Consider the following 20,164-nt stretch of genomic DNA (forward strand, 5'->3'; position numbering starts at 1 on the left):
GTCAGCGGTTCAAATCTCATCACTCAAGGCTCGAGGTTGACTCAGCCTTCCATCCTTCCGAGGTGGGTCAAATGAGGACCCGGATTATGGGGGCAAGAGGCTGGCTCTGTTAAAAAGTGCTAACATGTTGTAAGCCGCCCTGGGTCTAAGGAGAAGGGTGGCATAAAAACTGAATAAATTATTTATTTGTTTGTTTGATTTTTATGCCTCCCTTCTCTTTAGACTCAGGGTGGCTTACAACATGTTAGCACTTTTTAACAGAGCTAGGCTATTGCCCCCACAATCCGGGTCCTCATTTGACCCACCTCGGAAGGATGGAAGGCCGAGTCAACCTTGAACCTTGAGCTTTAAGGAGCACACCCTCGTCCTAGTATTGTGAGATAGAGAAAATAATTTTTGCATGGGATAGAAGTGTATAAAATCATGCATGGGATAGAAAAGGTGGATAGAGAAAATATTTTTTTTCTATCCACCTTTTCTGTCCCATGCATGATCAAGTCCCTTTTAAACACTGTCTTTCAAGGCTGAAGAGACCCAGGCGTTACAACCTGGTTTCACAAGGGAGGGGCTCCATTTCCTTCATCATTCTTGTTGCCCTTTTTTGCACCTTTTCCAGTTCCATTCTATCCTTCTTGAGGTGTGCTGACCGGAACTATACACAGGACTCCAAGTGGGGTCTCACTATCGATTTGCACAGGGGCAATACAACACTTACCGACTTATTTTCGATTCCCTTCCTAATCCTGCCAAGCATGGAATTTGCTTTTTTTTACTGCTGCTGCGCACTGGGTTGACATCTTCATTGAGCTGTCCACCAAAACCTCAAGATCCCTTTCTTGGGTTGTCTCAGAAAGTTTGGTCCCCATCAGTTGGTAGGTATAATTGGGGTTCTTTGCCCCGATGTGTATAACTTTGCACTTGTTTAGGTTAAAATGCAGTTACCACTTTTTCGAGAGATCCTTCTGGAGCTCCCGACAATCAGTTTCACTTTTCACTACCTGGAACAATTCAGTGATCAACACCTGGAATGCACTACCTGACTCCATAGTTCCCTCTAAGCTGAGCAGTGAGCAATCGCTCACTTAAAAATCATCATCAACTCCGAGTTTTCCAAACCTGCCCAGAAGCCGAGAGGGAAAGAGTGAGAGGGAAGGAGAGAGAGAGGAAGAGAGGAAGAGAGAGAAACAGATAGAAAAAAGAGAGGAAGGAAAAGAGAAAGAAAAAGAATGGGAGTAAGGAAGAGAGAAAGAAAATCAAAATCTAGTTTGAAACTAGCTCAACTATTGAAGTGGCATTTTGATATTGATAGAGTTGCCCTATTATGAGCTCACTGTTATAGACACACAGTACAGTATTTTATTTTGAAATTCTCTGAGGCAAAACAGGGTGGGTTTTTTATTTGTTTGTTTGTTTATTTATTTAATATTTCTATGCCGCCCAGTCCCGAAGGGACTGCCGCTCAGACGCTATACTTTTCCGCCCAACCCCCAAAAAATTAGAGGGAACACTGCCTGACTATGGTTTCTTCTCCCAAATCCCAAAATCTTTAACCTTAGACCAGGGGTCCCCAAACTTGGCAACTTTAAGACTTGTGGACTTCAACTCCCAAGATTCTCCAGCCAGCATAGCAGAACTAGCTGGAGAATTCTGGGAGTTGAAGTCCACAAGTCTTAAAAGTTTGCAAAGTTTGAAGACCCCTGAAATTTTTTAAACATGGCTCCTAATCAGCAATGTGTGCGCATATTTCCAGCGCTGTCAAAGCAATTTGGTAATCCACAGCCAAGCGAGGCTGTTTACAAATAGGTTGGGGATGGCAGCAGTGGCATGGGGTATGTCCCCCAGGAGGATAGAAGAATATAACAGCTGCCCCCCCCCCCCCCCAATGGTCAAAATAAATTTTTCCAATGTGTAATTTAATCTTTATTTTTTATTTAATGCAGATAAATACAAAGGTTGGTCCAAAGGTAGGGTTAAAAAGATTAAACTAGGGTGCCTTTTTTGGAAGGGAGAACTTGGGGGGGGGGGGGACACGACAAATCTCGAGGTCCTGAGCCACAGAGTTTAAAAAAAAAAACAGGTTTCTCTTACGTGAATTAAAACGTCAAAGCTGAGGAGCCCCCCCTCCCCCCCCCCCCCGCTTCTCTGTGGCTTTTGCCATCGGACAGGAATCGAGGCATCGGGACTCAACGCTGAAACCTGTCGGAGAAATTAGGAGACCGTGGCACGGTCAATGGGTGGTCGCTGGCCTTGATTTCCACGTTGGAGTATTGGCGGATGGGGTTGGCCTTGTGCACCTGGAAGGGGAAAGAGAGGAAACTCGGGTGAGTGTGATGTTGCAAGTGCAGCTTTGCCTGCTCCGGAAACAGATGCTTGCTCAAGACAAAGACAAGACAAATGGAACGGGTCCAAAGACGGGCTACAAGGATGGTGGAAGGTCTTAAGCATAAAACGTATCAGGAAAGACTCCATGAACTCCATCTGTAGAGTCTGGAGGACAGAAGGAAAAGGGGGGACATGATCGAAACATTGAAATATGTTAAAGGGTTAAATAAGGTTCAGGAGGGAAGTGTTTTAATAGGAAAGTGAACACAAGAACAAGGGGACACAATCTGAAGTTAGTTGGGGGAAAGATCAAAAGCAACGTGAGAAAATATTATTTCACTGAAAGAGTAGTAGATGCTTGGAACGTGGTTGGTAAATCCACAGGAACTGAATTTAAACATGCCTGGGATAAACATATATCCATTGTAAGATAAAATACAGGAAATAGTATAAGGGCAGACTAGATGGACCAGGAGGTCTTTTTCTGCCGTCAGACTTCTATGTTTCTATTTAGTGACCGCTTCAAGTTACGACAGCGCTAAAAAAAATGATGGATGACCATTTTTTCATGGTTATGACCGTTGCAGCATCTCCATAATCAGGTGATCAAAATTCAGACCCATGGAAATTGGTGCCTACTTATGACCACTGCAGGTCCCGTGATCTCCTTTGCAAACCTCCTGATGAGCAAAGTCAACGGGGAGGGAAGATTCGCTTAACAACCGGGAGACCAACATTTCTGTGGCTAAGCAAGACAATTGTTCAAGGAGCTTTTCCTCAGTTTACTACCTTGTCCTTGCGGCAGCGGTTAATAAGACGGTCGTTAAGTGAATCCATCTCTCCCCCATGACTTTCGCTTGTCAGAAAGTCGCCCGTGACCTTCTTTCTATCACGTGACCGATGAGGGGATGCTGCACCGTGTATCAGTGCGTAAAAGTCTCTGCTGGTTTTTTTAGCTCCTTCATTACTTTGGTTGCTAAACAAACCATTGTAAGACGAGGACTCTCCGTAATTGGGGAAATTGTAGAAAATTCCACTTTCTGTTTTGGAGTTGGGTCAGTTAAGAACAGGGGGAAAAAAATTTCTGGGAGCGAGGAAGGCTCGAAGGGTCCGGTCGTCCGTCCCTTACAAAGCAGGGAAGGGGCCCTACCATTTCTTCGCGAAGCTTGGCCATCTCCTCCTTCGTCCGCTCCTCCTCCAGCCGCCGGGTGGCCTCCTGCAGCCGGGCGTTCTCGGCCTCCCGCTCGGCTTGCCTCTTCTCGAATTCCTGACGCTCCCTGGCCCGTCGCTCGGTGGCCAGCTCGAATTGATCGGGCGCTGCCGGAACCAGAAAAGAGCAGATATGTTAAGACCTATAAAAGTACATCAAATGAATGTTGGAAGTGTAAAAGTAAAGGGAGGGGACTTTTTTTAAATCAGTTATGGTGGACATGTGATAAAGCAAGAAAAAAATTTTTTTTTTCCAGAGTACAATTCATTTTAATGCAGGCCATTTTGAAATCACCTCGAGGCTCGGCTACTGCGATGTGCTCTACATGGGGCGACCTGTAAAGAACATTCGGAAACTGCAGTTAATCCAAAATGCAGCTGCACGAGCCGTCATGGGTCTACCAAGATATAGCGATGTATCACCATCACTCTATGATGACACTCACTCTGTCGTCAGGCATGGGGGAATTGAGACTTTCCCTTCCCCCTAGGCTTATAGAATTTATGCATGGTATGTTTGTATGTATGTATGATTGGTTCTTTAAATTGGGGTTTTTTAGATTATTTTTAATATTAGATTTGTTTACATTGTCTTTTTTATTGTTGTTAGCCGCCCCGAGTCTTCGGAGAGGGGCGGCATACAAATCAAATCAAATCAAATCAAATATGAATCAATCAATAAACAAACAAACAAGCAAAAAAATAAACAAACAAGAGCTGCATTGGCTACCGATAGGTCTCCAGACACAATTTAAAAGTGTTGCTTATGACCTATAAAGCCCTACATGGCTTAGGACCAGATTACTTATGGGACGGTCTCCAAACCCGAACTTCCGGGTTCAGCGTTCGGGAGGCTGCCGAGAAGCCCCCCGGCTGTTTGAAAAGGTGACAGCTGGGCAGTGGGGCTTCCCAGCGACCTCCCAAACCTGAACTTTTGCCGAACTTCCGGGTTCAGTGTTCGGGAGGCCGCCGAGAAGCCCCGCCGCCCGGCTGTCACCTTTTGAAACAGCCGGGGGGCTTCTCGGTGGCCTCCCGAACGCCGAACCCGGAAGTTCGGGTTTGGCGTTCGGGTTCAGGAGGACGCTGGGGGCCGGCTGTTTCAAAAAGCGACAGGGCTCCTCGGCGGCAGGTTCGTAAGAAGGAAAAAGTTCGTAAGAAGAGGCAAAAAATTTCTGAACCCCGGGTTCGTATCTTGGGTTGTTCGTAAGACGAGGGTTTCGTATCATGAGGTACCATGTATTAACATTTTTCTTCTCATCCTTCCTATTACCTCTCTCCTCACACTTATATGACTATAACCTTGTTGCCTATGCGACTTATATTGCTTTATTTTATTTCCTAGTATGATTTGATTGCTTATTTAGTATCCTATGGCTACTACAAAGTGTTGCATCTTATGATTCTTCATGAAATTTTTTTTTTATTTACACGGAGAGCTTATGCACCGAAGACAAATTCCTGGTCTGATCAATCATACTTGGACAATAAATAATTCTATTCCTATTCCAGTTAATCTACTCTATTCTCTACTCTATTATTATTCTATTCTCTATTCTATTCTATTATTCTACTGTGTTCCATTTGATTGTGTTCCATTCCATTCTATTCTATTATTATTATATTATATTCTCTATTCTATTAGGAAGTAGGAAAGTGAACACAGGAACAAGGGGACACAATCTGAAGTTAGTTGGGGGAAAGATCAGAAGCAACGTGAGGAAATATTATTTCACTGAAAGAGTAGTAGATCCTTGGAACAAACTACCAGCAGACATGGTAGATAAATCCACAGTAACTGAATGTAAACATGCCTGGGATAAACATAGATCCATCCTAAGATGAAATACAGGAAATAGTATAAGGGCAGACTAGATGGACCAGGAGGTCTTTTTCTGCCCTCAGTCTTCTATGTTTCTATTCTATTCTATTCTCCAATTCTGTTCCACTCCATTTATTCTATTCTATCCCTTATTCTATTCCTATTCCTCTTCTATTCTTATTATTATTCTATTCCACCCCATATTTTCTATTCTACACCATTCCATTCCATTCCAAATGTTAAACTTGAAAAAACCCCAGGCTGCATCACGTGGGCCACACCTGAAGACGCCTCACCTAAGAGCAGCTTGCTGTCCTTCCGGGGAACGAAAGGCTCCTGGTGCAGGACTTGGCTGGGCTGCGCTTTGAAGACGGCGGCTTCTTTCTGGCGCCTCATCTCCTCTTTCAGCTGGGGAGAGTTAGGGGGGGGGAGAAAGGTTCAAAGGAGACATCCAACGGAAAGAAAAACCAAGGCAGTCCTCGAATGACAGCCGCGATGGTGCCCCGTTTAAAGACCCTTTCGTGCCACTGCCCCCAAGCGGATCACTGCAGCTGTTCAAGGTAGCAACACGGTTGGTAAGCGAATCATGGCTAATAATAAGCCCAACTGACTGACGTGGCCTGCCGGAAGGACACAAAAGGGACACGGATGTCATATTTTGGGGAAAACAGGGTATCTCTCTCTCTCTATGTATGTATGTATGTACGTATGTATCTGTCTGTCTCCATCCATCCGTATGTATGTATGTATGTATGTATGTATGTATGTATGTATGTATGTTATCTATCTATCTATCTATCTATCTATCTATCTATCTATCTATCTATCTATCTATCTATCTATCTATCTATCTTTCATCTCTCTCTCTCTCTATCTCATCTATCATCTCTCTGTCTCTCTATTTATCTATCTATCCACAATCCAAACCCATGAGGGCCAGGAGAGGAGGCTGAGCCCAGCTGGGGATTCAGCCCCCTGAAAAAACGTCCTTCAAGCCCAACCGGACCATGCCATCCCAACCCGGCTGCTCTCCCTTACCTGCTGCTGCCACATCTCCTGCCGGGCAGCTCCGCGGGCGTCGATGGCTAGTTGGAAGGGCTCCGGCTTCGTGGCGCTCTTAATCTTCTTCTCGGGCAGATTGATGTGGTCAAAGTGAGGCAGGGGGTGGGCTTTGAACTTGGGCACCTGCAGGCAGAAAACGAGAAGGAGGCTCAGCAGAAGCACCTCACAGAGGACTAGGAGCATAGGCTTTCCAAGCAGAGGGAAGACCTGCCAGAGTGCAAGGCCAGGGAGCATCGCCTGGAGGCTCAGCGGGCTGAGATGGCCAGCCAGTTCCAGGCCATGAGGCGGTCCCACTGGAACGAGGCCCTCTGGCTCTTCGCCCAAAGCCCCCCACCAGGAGGATGAAGCAGACCCCGGGTAGGAATTTCTGCCCCCCTCCGACCCCCAGAAAAAGACCCCAAAGGGGGAGATTCTCTGCAGCAACACAAGCATTCATTGCACATATCCTGCCCAGTACAGTGGTGCCTCTACTTACGAACTGAATTCGTTCCATGACCAGGTTCTTAAGTAGAAAAGTTTGTAAGAAGAAGCAATTTTTCCCATAGGAATCAATGTAAAAGCAAATAAGGCGTGCAATTGGGGAAACCACAGGGAGGGTGGAGGCCCTGTTTCCTCCCAGGAGATTCCTAGAGAGGCCCCACAGAGGCTACTCCTCGCCTTTTCCCTCCAGAAGATCCCTAGAGAAACCCAACGGAGGTTTCTCCTCGCCTTTTCTGGCCCTTTTTCCTCCCAGGAGATCCCTAGAGAGGCCCAACGGAGGCTACTCCTCACCTTTTCCAGCCCTTTTTCCTCCCAGGAGATCCCTAGAGAAATCCAACGGAGGCTTCTCCTCGCCTTTTCCGGCCCTTTTTCCTCCCAGGAGATCGCTAGAGAGGCCCAATGGAGGCTTCTCCTCATCTTTTCCGGCCCTTTTTCCTCCCAGGAGATTCCTAGAGGCCCCACAGAGGCTTCTCCCTGCCTTTTCCGGCCCTGTTTCCTCCCAGGAGATTCCTAGACAGGCCCCACAGAGGCTTCTTCCAGCCCTGTTTCCTCCCAGGAGATTCCTAGAGAGGCCCCACAGAGGCTACTCCTCACCTTTTCCAGCCCTTTTTCCTCCCAGGAGATTCCTAGAGAGGCCCCACGGAGGCTTCTCCCTGCCTTTCCCGGTTACAGTTTCGGAGACTCAGGTTTGTAAGTGGAAAATGGTTCTTGAGAAGAGCTAAAAAAATCTTGGAACACCCGGTTCTTATCTAGAAGCGTTTGCAAGTAGAGGTTTTCTTAGGTAGAAATGCCATTGTAGTTTGTAGTTTATGGCACATTTTGTGCAATACAAAAAAACGCAAATACATTTTCTGCGGGCCACCAATATTTTCTCGCGGACTACCAGTGGACCACAGACCACCAGTTGGTGACTGCTGCTCTAATCCAACCCTATTCCACCTCTTGCCCTGAAGTGGGACCGAAAAGGTTTGTAGTGCAATTTACTATCTGACAGCCAGAAACCAGTAGGAAAAACAGGCGCCGTCTTGGCTGATAAGGGAACTGGTATCCGGCGTCCGGATTGGTGGTCGCTTATCGCCTGACATTTTGGGAAACCGGCAGGATCGTCCAGGGAGCCAAGACCACTCTGCAGTGCAAGTGTTGAAAGAGCCACAGGAAGCGGAGGGGTCAAGGCTGGGAGAGAAAGCAGCTTCTTTCGAGAATGCCAGCCGGAGAGACGGTCTTCCTCTGACTGGTCAAATGTCACTTGCAGACCTTTGGCATCGGGTGCACATAGCCTGAGTGCTTTTGTGGCCCAAGAGAAAAGAGGCATCCCTTACTGTAAATGTGCGAGAATCCAGCGTGGCGTTAGGGCCGCCGTTGGGTGCAGAGGGAGCCCGGGAGAAGCGCTCGTAAGAGTTAGGTTGCAATGCCACAGTTTGTCCCAAAAAGTGCCTTTTTTCAAGAGGCAACTGGACTTTCTTGGTTTTTCCTTGAAGACGTTTCGCTTCTCACCTCAGAAGCTTCTTCACCTCTGACTGGAGGGTGGGGAATGGAAGGATTTATACTCCCTACAGACAGTGGTTAGAGCAGTGGTTCTCAACTTGGGGGTCGAACTACCGTTTCGCAGGGGTCGCCTAAGACCCTGGGAAAAGACAAATTTCCTCTGGTATTAGGAACTAAAGCTCCTATTCTGGCGCCTTGGAACAGATTTTAACAATCCGACCAATCAGGTGTTTACAGAGGGCGTGTCCCTCTGACCTTCCTGCCAATCAGCTTAAAGCTCTGTTGGGAGAATTGGCGCTAGACTTATGGTTGTATTGTTAAATATATATGTTTTCCTATCTCTTTGAAATTTCGACTGTATCTGTGTATATGGCCACCAATCTATTTTGAACCCTTCTTCTTGTAAGTTATGTCTTGTTTTTAATTTCATTTGTTCATCTAATAATTCTTTATATTTTTGAGGAACTGTATTAAGGGGTGGCGGCATTAGAAAGGTTGAGAACTGCCGTTTTAGAGCGCTGATAGCAAACCTTTTTTGGCTCCGATGTCAAAAGAGTGAGTTCGTGCGCATGACATAGCAAGCATATGGTTGCCCACTCTCATAATGCTGCAATGCTCTCTACATGGGGCTACCTTTGAAGAGCTCTCTACATGGGGCTACCTTTGAAGAGTTTTCGGAAACTTCAAATCGTCCAGAATGTAGCCACGCGAGCGGTTATGGGCCTTCCAAGGTATACCCATAATTCTCCAGCACTCCGCGGTCTACATTGGCTGCCAATTGGTTTCCGGATGCAATTGAAAGTGTTGGTTATGACCTATAAAGCCCTACATGGCATCAGTTCAAATCTCACCCAACAGCCCAAGGTTGACTCAGCCTTCCGTCCTTCTGAGGTGGGTAAGATGAGGCCCCAGATTCTTGGGGGCAAGAGGCTGATTCTGTAAACCCCTTAGAGGGGTTGTAAAAGCACTGTGAAGCAGTATATAAGTCTAAATCAGTGTTTCCCAACCTTGGCAACCTGAAGATATCTGGACTTCAAGTTTAAGTCCAAATATCTTCAAGTTGCCAAGGTTGAGAAACACTGGTCTAAATGCTATTGCTATTCCTTCCTTCCTTCCTTCCTTCCCTCCCCAAATTAGGACCCAGATTGTTGGGGATAATATGCTGATTCTCTAAACTGCTTAGAGAGGGCTGTAAAAGCACTATGAAGCGGAATATAAGTCTAAGTGCTATTGCTATCACAAAGGAAGAAGCCCTTTCAATGGCCCCTACCTCCTCCTTCTGCAGCTCTTCGATTTTCTTCTCTTTCTGAAGAAGCCGCTCCTTGTCGCGGGCGTCAAAAGAGAACGGGCAGCTTTCCACCAGCCTCGGCTCTGCAGATTTGGGTTTGAAGGGCACGCCTGGGTGGGGCATCGGCTTCGCTTTAATCACGTGGGGCGCTTCCTCCACCTGCGAGAGATATCGGCATCAGCAGCTCGCAAAGGGGGAAAAAAGGGTACACCTAGGTACACCCACACTACACCAATTCTTCTCAGACTGCACTGGCTCCTGATTGGTCTCCGGGTGCAATTCAAGGCATTGGTCATAGAAACATAGAAAATTGACGTCAGAAAAAGACCTCCTGGTCCATCTAGTCTGCCCTTATACTATTTCCTGTATTTTATCTTAGGATGGATCTATGTTTATCCCAGGCATGTTTCAATTCAGTGACTGTGGATTTACCAACCACGTCTGCTGGAAGTTTGTTCCAAGTCTCTACTACTCTTTCAGTAAAATAATATTTTTTCACGTTGCTTCTGATCTTTCCCCCCTCGTCATAGTATTGTATGATAGAGAATTGAATTTTTCTCCATCCACCTTTTCTATCCCATGCATGATTTCATACCCTTCGATCAAGTCCCCCCTTCAACGCCGTCTTTCAAGGCTGAAGAGACCAAGGCCTTGCAACCTGGTTTCATAAGGGAGGGGCTCCATTTCCTTGATCATTCTGCTTGCCCCTTTTTTGCCCCTTCTCCAGTTCCATTCTATCCTCCATGAGGTGCGGTGACCAGAAATGTACATAGTACTCCAAATGTGGTCTCCCCATCGATTTGTACAACACTTGCCAACATATTTCCGATTCCCTTCCTAATCCTGCCAAGCATGGAATTTGCTTCTTTTTTTTACCGCTGCTGCGCACTGGGTTGACATCTTCATTGAGCTGTCCACCAAAACCCCAAGATCCCTTTCTGGGGTTGTCTCAGAAACCTTGCTCCCCATCAGTTGATAGGTATAATTATAACTATATAACATCATCAGTGTAGAAGTGTAGTGGTGTTTGTGGAGAGGGAGGAAGGAAGGAGAAGTAAGTAAGTAAGTAAGTAAGTAAAGAAGGAAGGAAGGAAAGAAGGAAGGAAGGCTGAGTCAACCTTGGGCCAGTCAGGATCAAACTGCTGGCAGTGGGCAGAGTGAGCGTTTAATAGTGCATTCTAACCATTGAGAAATAAAGGGGAGGGAGGGAGGGAAGAAGGAAGGAAGGAAGGAAGGAAGGAAGGAAGGAAGGAAGGAAGGAAGGAAGGAAGGAAGGAAGGAAGGAAGGAGAAGGAGAAAGAGGAGGAGGAGGGTTCTGGGATCCTTGTTGCTCTCTGAGCTTGGTTGCTTTCTTGCAGACGTTTCATAACCCAACTAGGTATCATGATCAGTTCTAGAAGGGAGGGGGATTTGTTAAGAGGGGGAGTGAAAAGCACTATTTTCATAGAAACATAGAAGTCTGACGGCAGAAAAAGACCTCATGGCCCATCGAGTCTGCCCTTATACTATTTTCTGTATTTTATCTTAGGATGGATATGTGTTTATCCCAGGCATGTTTAAATTCAGTTACTGTGGATTTATCTACCACGTCTGCTGGAAGTTTGTTCCAAGGATCTACTACTCTTTCAGTAAAATAATATTTTCTCATGTTTCCCCCAACTAACTTCAGATTGTGTCCCCTTGTTCTTGTGTATACTTTCCTATTTAAAAACACTTTCCTCCTGGACCTTATTTAACCCTTTAATATATTTAAATGTTTCGATCATGTCCCCCCTTTTCCTTCTGTCCTCCAGACTATACAGATTGAGTTCATGAAGTCTTTCCTGATAAGTTTTATGCTTAAGACCTTCCACCATTCTTGTAGCCCGTCTTTGGACCCGTTCAATTTTGTCAATATCTTTTTGTAGGTGAGGTCTCCAGAACTGGACACAGTATTCCAAATGTGGTCTCACCAGCATTCTATATAGCGGGATCATAATCTCCCTCTTCCTGCTTGTTATACCACAAGATATGCAGCCAAGCATCCTACTTGCTTTCCCTACCGCCTGACTGCACTGTTCACCCATTTTGAGACTGTCAGAAATCACTACCCCTAAATCCTTTTCTTTTGAAGTATTTGCTAACACAGAACTGCTAACACAGAATTTTCAGTGCCAATAGCAGCCCGGGGAAGCTGCATAAAGCCTCCTCAGCCCAGGAACATCAACCAGGGCCTCCAGAACTAGCCTGGAGAGAGGAGGCCAGCAGGTCAACCATGAGTGGAGATGCCCCGGCCTGCCCACCACCCCTCCCGATGCCCAACCGATACCTTTTCTTTCTCTTCCTCTCTAATCAGGGCGCTCACTTTGTTTTTCAAGGCAAAAGCTGGAGACTTGGGAATGGTGATGGGAAGCGGTTTCTTCTCTGGAACACCCTGCAAGAGAGGAAGTTGGTCAGAGCTGCACTCTCGGAAGCTAGCCAGCCCAACCAGCTAACCAGCCTAACCAACCCAACCAGCCAGCCACAGACCAATAGATACGGAGTTGAAGTCTTCCATGAAACACAGCAGCAGCAGCAGGAAGTCTTGCAAAATATATATTTACTTCTTATTTACACTATTCTCTGTATTCTACCTTACTAGAAATACACACTAGTATTATTATTATTTATTATTATTATTTATTGGATTTGTATGCCGCCCCTCTCCATAGACTCCGTAGACTCAGGGCGGCTAACAACAGTAACAAAAAAACCAGCATGTAAGTCCAATACTAAAACAACTAAAAAACCCTTATAGTAAAACCAAACATCCATACGTATCTCACCAGTATCTCACTAAAACTATCTCAATTACAGTAACTCACAGGAACCAACAGATCAATACAGCAATACAGCAACAGGAACATCAGAGAGCAGATCAGAGAGCAGAGCACAGAGAACAATATAAAAGCTCTTGCATATTTATATATTTATCACCCAATCAGATTGCTGCCTGAGAATGACTCAGCATTCTCTTTGTAGTCCTTCCTTCCGCATTGGGATATTACCACAGGATATTGCTTAATTCTGACAAACTTGTGGGGAGTCCACAGGATAGAGAAGACAACTACCAGAGTTAGGGCCCCACCAAGCGCATCTGATTCCTCGAGGGAAACCAGTCTCTCGGCACAAAAGGAGACGGGACAGGCAGAGCTTTCTACAATCAAGCACTGACCACTCCAATTGAAGCCTCTATCAGACGAATACCAGACTTTTTCGACGCTTAAGATGCACCTTCCTCCCCCTGCCCCCCAAAAGAGGCTGAAAATTTGGGTGCATCTAACTCCAAGTGTAGCTTTTTCAAAACTTTTATTTCCGGCCCTAACAAGGCGCTATTGATCTTCCCTGCTTGCAGGCTTGTTTCATTGAGATTCCCTCCGAAAAAGCTTTTTGTTTTTAAGCCCTAACCAGGTGAGAGAATGATGTGCGGAAACAAACCAGACTAAGGACGCTAGCCAGATGAATACTTGGTGGGTGGATTTTTTCTTAAGAACATATATAAGAACCTAAGAAGAGCCCTGCTTAATGGGGCCAAAGCCCTTCGAGTCCAGCATTCTGCGTCCCACAGTGGCCCCACCAATTGTCCAGGGGGATCTTGAGCAGAAGAGAAGGCAAAACTCTCTTTCCCTTGACCCCCAACAGATGGGGCCCAGGGGAATCCCGCCTGCCTCAACCAACATAGAGGCGGCACGTGGACATCTGTTTCAATAACCACCTATGATACACTTGGCATCCCTGAATCTGTCCAATCCTGCCTTGAAGCGATCCAGGCTGACAGCTGTCACGACCTCCTCTGGAAGGGAATTCCAAAAACTAATGATCCTTTCCCCCCTAATTTCCTCCCCCAAAACTAAGGTGTGTCTTACTCCAAAAAATACGCTATTCTGTTCTTCTTGGAACCAAATGACTTGGCTGTCTGGGTGGGGAGGGTGTTTTTACACACACACACATGGCTCTAGGGAAGCCTTTGGAGCCTGGGGAGGATGAAACACGAGCCTAGTGGGCGCACCAGAAGTTAGGGAACAAGCCGTTTCCGGCCTCCAGGGGGGGTGGGGGAAGCTGTTTTCACCCTCCCCAGGCATTGAATTATGGGTATGGGCACTTGTGCATGAGCGCACGCTATTTCGGCACCCGGGGGAAAAAAAGGTTCGCCATCACTGGTCTAAGGGCATCCCATGGTCAGAGGACACTGCAGCAGCCATGAGATCGTTGCTGATTGTCTGAATTTTGAACACCTGACCGTCAGCCTTGTCACGCTGAATATTGCCAGCCTCAGAGACATTTAGTAATGAAATAGTTAACTTGTGTGCCTCTATTAAGATCCTCCCATTTTGATGTAGTATCTTCTTTATGCCTGTCTCCATATTTCCTTTGTTCCCTCTGTTTCAGCTTCCATGATGTGAAGACGTATATTTTGATTTGTCCATTGAGACATGTTTATTTTTACTTTTGTAATAAAAGAACTCTTGTTTTGAACAAACGATTGGGGCTCTAGTCCATTGCCTCCGCGGGGTTAATGTCTTAACGGACTTTAATCACTTACAAACCGTGACGGTCACAGGTGTGAAAAACAGACAGAAGTCATTTTTTTCAGGGTCGTTGTGAGCTTCGGTCACTAAACAAATGAGTTATTAAATTGAGGACTTCCTGTTTCTAACACTATTGGGTGAAAAACCTTTTTTTGTGTGTGTGTGTGAGAAAGATGGGAAGCAAAACCACGCAATTACCACCACGTCCTCCAAGATCCGGGTCGGGCAGGGCCTGGAATGGAACTCAAAGTGCTCCTCCTCTTGCTGGACCTTCTTGGTCTCTCGCTCCTGGATCCGCTTCTCAATTTCCAGGTTGAAGCTGATGGGCTTGGTCACCTCCTTCACCTGGGGCTTCTTGGGCAGGAGGGGGCCGCCCTCCAAGATGCGGTAGTTGAGCTCCTGAGCTTTGAACCGGTACCTGTTGGGACAGACAGACGGGAGGAGCGGGCAGTGAGGCTCTCCAGGATAAAGTCATCTACTCTGCGGTTCAGGGTGTTAAGTGTTGAGGAGTGTGCAGAGTAATCTCTTAGTAATCAAAGCTACACATGGGCAGGGGAAACCTGGAGGTTTTGCAGATATCCAATTGATAGATCAGCGGTACAAGAAATAATTCAGTAATACAGTCCAGATAGAAACATAGAAACATAGAAGACTGACGGCAGAAAAAGACCTCATGGTCCATCTAGTCTGATCTTATACTATTTCCTGTATTTCATCTTAGGATGGATATATGTTTATCCCAGGTATGTTTCAATTCAGTTACTGTGGATTTACCAACCACGTCTGCTGGAAGTTTGTTCCAAGGATCTACTACTCTTTCGGTAAAATAATATTTTCTCACGTTGCTTTTGATCTTTCCCCCAACTAACTTCAGATTGTGCCCCCTTGTTCTTGTGTTCACTTTCCTATTAAAAACACTTAAACCCTCCTGAACCTTATTTAACCCTTTAACATATTTAAATGTTTCGATCATGTCCCCCCTTTTCCTTCTGTCCTCCAGACTACACAGATTGAGTTCATGAAGTCTTTCCTGATACGTTTTATGCTTAAGACCTTCCACCATTCTTGTAGCCCGTCTTTGGACCCGTTCAATTTTGTCAATATCTTTTTGTAGGTGATAATTCAGTAATATAATCCAGTATATAAAATATTATTCACTTTGGTAGATATCCTAGTCAAGAACAATCCTAGTCATACACAATTACATCAGTCAATAACGCTCTATACATATACAAACCTACAAGCCTTACTTGTTCAGCTTACAAATACATTAAACCATTATTTGAACACACTGTTCTACAGCTTAGTCACAAAGACAAACTAGCTGAGAATAACCAAGAGAGAGATACACCAGTTTAAACTGTTGTTTCCTGCAGCCTTTTAGCTGCCTCTACGGTTCTTAAGTAGAGTAGGGAGAGTGGCCAATTAACTCTCAGTCTTATTCCCGAGGAGAGTAAGTTTGGGTGATCCTCTAGGCAAGGATCGCCTGGATTCAGCGAACCCCCCAATACCCTCCTTGGCTGCCCGCCTCCCAACCTCTCCCAGGAGTCTCCATGGGGCCTGTTCATCATTCCAGGTAAATGGAGGGGCTGCGTGGAGAGTCTGGCAGGGCAAATAACAGGCCTAATGGAGGTTCCAGATGCTGTTCTGGGTCCTATTCTTTTTAATATGTTTGTGAGTGACATAGGGGAAGGTTTGCCTATTTGCCGATGACTCTAAAGTGTGCAATAGGGTTGATATTCCTGGAGGGGTCTGTAACATGGTAAATGATTTAGCTTTACTAGATAAATGGTCAGAGCAATGGAAACTGCAGTTTAAGGTTTCCAAATGTAAAATAATGCACTTGGGGAAAAGGAATCCTCAATCTGAGTATTGCATTGGCAGTTCTGTGTTAGCAAAAACTTCAGAAGAGAAGGATTTAGGGGTAGTGATTTCTGACAGTCTCCAAATGGGTGAGCAGTGTGGTCAGGCAGTAGGAAAAGCAAGTAGGATGCTTGGCTGCATAGCTAGAGGTATAACAAGCAGGAAGAGGGAGATTATGATCCCGCTATATAGAGTGCTGGTGAGACCCCATTTGGAATACTGTGTTCAGTTCTGGAGACCTCACCTACCAAAAGATATTGACAAAATTGAACGGGTCCAAAGACGGGCTACAAGAATGGTGGAAGGTCTTAAGCATAAAACGTATCAGGAAAGACTTCATGATCTCAATCTGTATAGTCTGGAGGACAGAAGGAAAAGGGGGGACATGATCGAAACATTTAAATATGTTAAAGGGTGAAATAAGGTTCAGGAGGGAAGTGTTTTTAATAGGAAAGTGAACTCAAGAACAAGGGGGCACAATCCGAGGTTAGTTGGGGGAAAGATCAGAAGCAATGTGAGAAAATATTATTTGAGTAGTAGATGCTTGGAACAAACTTCTGGCAGATGTGGTTGGTCAACTCACAGTCACTGAATTTAAACATGCCTGGGATAAACATAGATCCATCCTAAGATAAAATACAGGAAATACTATAAGGGCAAACTAGATGGACCATGAGGTCTTTTTCTGCCGTCAGTCTTCTATGTTTCTATGGAAACGGGCTTGTGTCCAGTCTCTGGAGCCCTGGGGAAGCAGTTTTCACCCTCCTGGAAGCTCAAGGAAAACCTCCAGAGCCTGGCAAGGGCGAAAACTAGGGTGGACTAGAAAACCTCCAAGGTGGACTACAAGACCTACAAGGACTGCCAGCCATATTCTGATTAAATACACTGCTCAAAAAAATAAAGGGAACCCTCAAAGAACCCATCCTAGAACTGAATGAATGGAATATTCTCATTTGAATCCTTTGTTCTGTACAAAGTTGAATGCACACAACAGCAGGTGAAATTGACTGTCAATCAGTGTTGCTTCCTAAGTGGACAGTTTGATTTCACAGAAGTTTGATTGACTTGAAGTTAGATTGTATTGTTTAAGTGTTCCCTTTATTTTTTTTGAGCAGTATGTTCCCCACACGGGAGTCCACTGGGAGTTCAATTTACTCAATTAAATAATTTTTTTTTTTTAAAAAAGAAACTCACTGTTGGAGCTTTGCAATTTCCTCGTTTTCCAGCTCAGCTGTGCTCTTGCAGGTGACCGGTCTCAAGCGGCTCTTGGTTTCCAGGCGGGGAGTTCTGGGGTTGGTCAGCCGAGGTTTCAAAGGCCTGCTTGGACCTGTTGCCAAATGGAGGCGAGAGAGACCAAAGCAGAGGTTGCCCAGCAGCATTTAAAAGGCGGAAGGGGGAGACTAAACGTTGCGAGTATTACACATACACAGTGCGGGGGAAGGAAATCGATTCAAAGTTTATTGATTTATGAATTCAATTTACTCCCCAAAACAGGACTGTGCCCCAAATGCGAGGCTGAATTGAAAGACGGTGTTGTCAACCTTTTCTAATGCCGTGAACCCTTAATACAGTTCCTCATGTTGTGGTGACCCCCAACCATAAGTCTGGTGCCAATTCTCCCAACAGAGATTTAAGTTGATTGGCAGAAACGTCAGAGGGACACCCCCATTGCAAACGCCTGATTGGTCAGATTGTAAAAGTGTGTTCCAAGGTGCCAGAATAGAAGCTTTAGTTCCTAACACCATGGGAAATTTGTCTTTTCCTGGGGTCTTAGGCGACCCCTATGAAACCGTCGTTCGACCCCCAAAGGGGTCCCAGCCCCCAGGTTGAGAACCACTGGATTAAACTAAGTTCATTCAAACGGTGTTTTTTGATACGTTCGTAACCGGGGACAAAACAGAGTTGAAGTCCACAAGTTGCCAAGCTTGGGGACTTCTGCAATAGATCAAGAATAACAAAAGGGTGGCTGGCTGAGGAATTATGGGAGTTGAAGTACACAAGTTTCCAGCTTTGGAGACCCCCTGCGTTAATTCAATTCAATTCAATTTATTCGATTTGTATGCCGCCCCTCTCCGAAGACTCGGGGCGGCTCACAACAATAATAAAAACAATATTCCAGCGAAAACAAATCTAATATTAAAAAGCACATAAAACCCTATCATATTTTAAAAAGCAAACAACATATACATACATAAACATAAATATTAAAAAAACACACCTCCAGTTCCCCATCAGACATTTCAAGATGACCTGCCAACCATCCCAGCCATTTCGCCCCCGTCCAAAAGGGAAGGAAGCTGAACTGGGCACGGGTTCAAAGCTCAGAGCAAACGCTTCCCAAACCGTTTGGCCCTGATTGACGGAGCAAGCCGCCATCACCTGGACTCACGTCACGGCCCGCGACGGAGGCCACAGAAACGAGACCCCCTTGCCCTTACCTTCTCCCTCCTCCTTCCGGTTCCGCAGATGGTACCTCTCAGGGGTTCGTTTCTGAAAGTTTTCCACCTGTTGGGCCAGCGGGACGTATTGGGCGGCGGTCTCGTCCAGTTTCCGTTTGTTCCCGCTGGAGAGCTTGAAGGGCTTCGGGATGGTGGGTCCCTTGGACGCCCGGGACTGCAAAAAAGGAGCGTTGCATTGTAATTGCTCGATCGAATGGATTTTCCGATTGGAATCAAAGCAGGCGCTGGCCCGTTTCGATTAGATCAGCCTGTCAATCATCCCCCTTCCTCCTGTTCGAGGCAAGTGAAATTTAAGCCGGCTGTAATTCCGGAAAAGGCTGAAGAATTATCAGGGGACGAGAGGCGGGAGGGGGTTGGGATGAAACATAGAAACATAGAAGACTGACGGCAGAAAAAGACCTCATTGTCTATCTAGTCTGCCCTGATACTATTTCCTGTATTTTATCTTACATTTGGAAGACTGTGTCCAGTTCTGGAGACCTCACCTACAAAAAGAGATTGATCAAATTGAAGGGGTCCAAAGACGGGCTACAAAAATGGTGGAAGGTCTTAAGCATAAAACTTATCAGGAAAGACTTCATGAACTCCATCTGTATAGTCTGGAGGACAGAAGGGAAAGGGGGGACATGATCGAAACAGTTAAATATATTAAAGGGTTAAATAAGGTCCAGGAGGGAAGTGTTTTCAATAGGAAAGTGAACACAAGAACAAGGGGACACAATCTGAGGTTAGTTGGGAGAAAGATTAGAAGTAACGTGATAAAGATAAAATACAGGAAATAGTATAAGGACTAGACTAGATGGACAATGAGGTCTTTTTCTGCTATCAATCTTCTATGTTTCTATGTTTCACCATCACTGCCGAAGGGAGTTGGGCAGCATACAAATCAAACTAATAAATAAACAAACTGCAGTGATTCACTGGCAAGAAGCTTCACAAAAAGAGCCAAAAATGGAGAATGATTGGTGGTAGACCCAGCTGACAAAATTACTTTCTATAAGGCAGTACAGTGGAACCTCGACATACGAGCAGCTCTACTTACGAGCTACTCGAGATAAGAGCTGGGAGGGGAGCGACATTTTTGTTCGCCTCCCGAGCTCACATTCGGGATACGAGCGCCAAGGAGCTGTCTCCTGAAGCTGAACGCTAACTTCCGCTTTCGGCTTCAGGAGACAGCTCCTTGGCGCTCGTATCCCGCGTGTTTTAAAAGGTTGCAGCCGGCCTGGGGGGCTCGGGGGGGTGCTGGCAAGCCCCCCAGGCCGGCTGCCACGTTTTAAAACACGCGCGCCGCTTCGCAGCTGTCTCCTGAAGCCGAACGCTAACTTCCGCGTTCGGCTGCAGCGGTTTTTTTTGTTGTTGCACGGATTAATTGACTTTACATTGTTTCCTATGGGAAACAATGTTTCGTCATATGAGCGTTCCGACTTACGAGCCTCCTTCCGGAACCAATTAGTCTCGTAAGTCGGGGTTCTACTGTATTAAAAAAGTAGCATATATGTGCAATAAAGAATTGCATGTATAGAAATGATTAAAAATAATAAATTTAGAAGAGACACCAACAGTTTAAAAGCGTATGGGAATTGGTTTATCAGTCTGCTGATAAATAGGATTACAATGATAGGATTACAAT

At 45.6% G+C, this 20,164-nt stretch overlaps 1 protein-coding gene across 4 annotated transcripts in view; it reads right to left on the bottom strand.

The window, feature by feature from the left end:
- Positions 1-1,907: 1,907 nt before the first annotated feature.
- Positions 1,908-20,164, bottom strand: part of TPX2 (TPX2 microtubule nucleation factor) — a 60,317-nt gene continuing 42,060 nt past the window's right edge. For all 4 annotated transcript variants that reach the window (XM_070744358.1, XM_070744359.1, XM_070744357.1 and 1 more), the window contains 9 exons: positions 18,514-18,688; positions 17,270-17,402; positions 14,411-14,630; positions 11,974-12,078; positions 9,648-9,824; positions 6,389-6,535; positions 5,647-5,758; positions 3,473-3,639; positions 1,908-2,294 (listed from right to left, as the gene is read on the bottom strand). In XM_070744358.1, the coding sequence (XP_070600459.1) occupies positions 2,184-2,294; positions 3,473-3,639; positions 5,647-5,758; positions 6,389-6,535; positions 9,648-9,824; positions 11,974-12,078; positions 14,411-14,630; positions 17,270-17,402; positions 18,514-18,688 (1,347 nt within the window). In that variant the 3' untranslated portion in view covers positions 1,908-2,183. The remainder of the gene's footprint in view (positions 2,295-3,472; positions 3,640-5,646; positions 5,759-6,388; positions 6,536-9,647; positions 9,825-11,973; positions 12,079-14,410; positions 14,631-17,269; positions 17,403-18,513; positions 18,689-20,164) is intronic.

Source organism: Erythrolamprus reginae, chromosome 3, assembly GCF_031021105.1.
Source record: "Erythrolamprus reginae isolate rEryReg1 chromosome 3, rEryReg1.hap1, whole genome shotgun sequence".
NCBI classification, from domain to species: domain Eukaryota; kingdom Metazoa; phylum Chordata; class Lepidosauria; order Squamata; family Dipsadidae; genus Erythrolamprus; species Erythrolamprus reginae.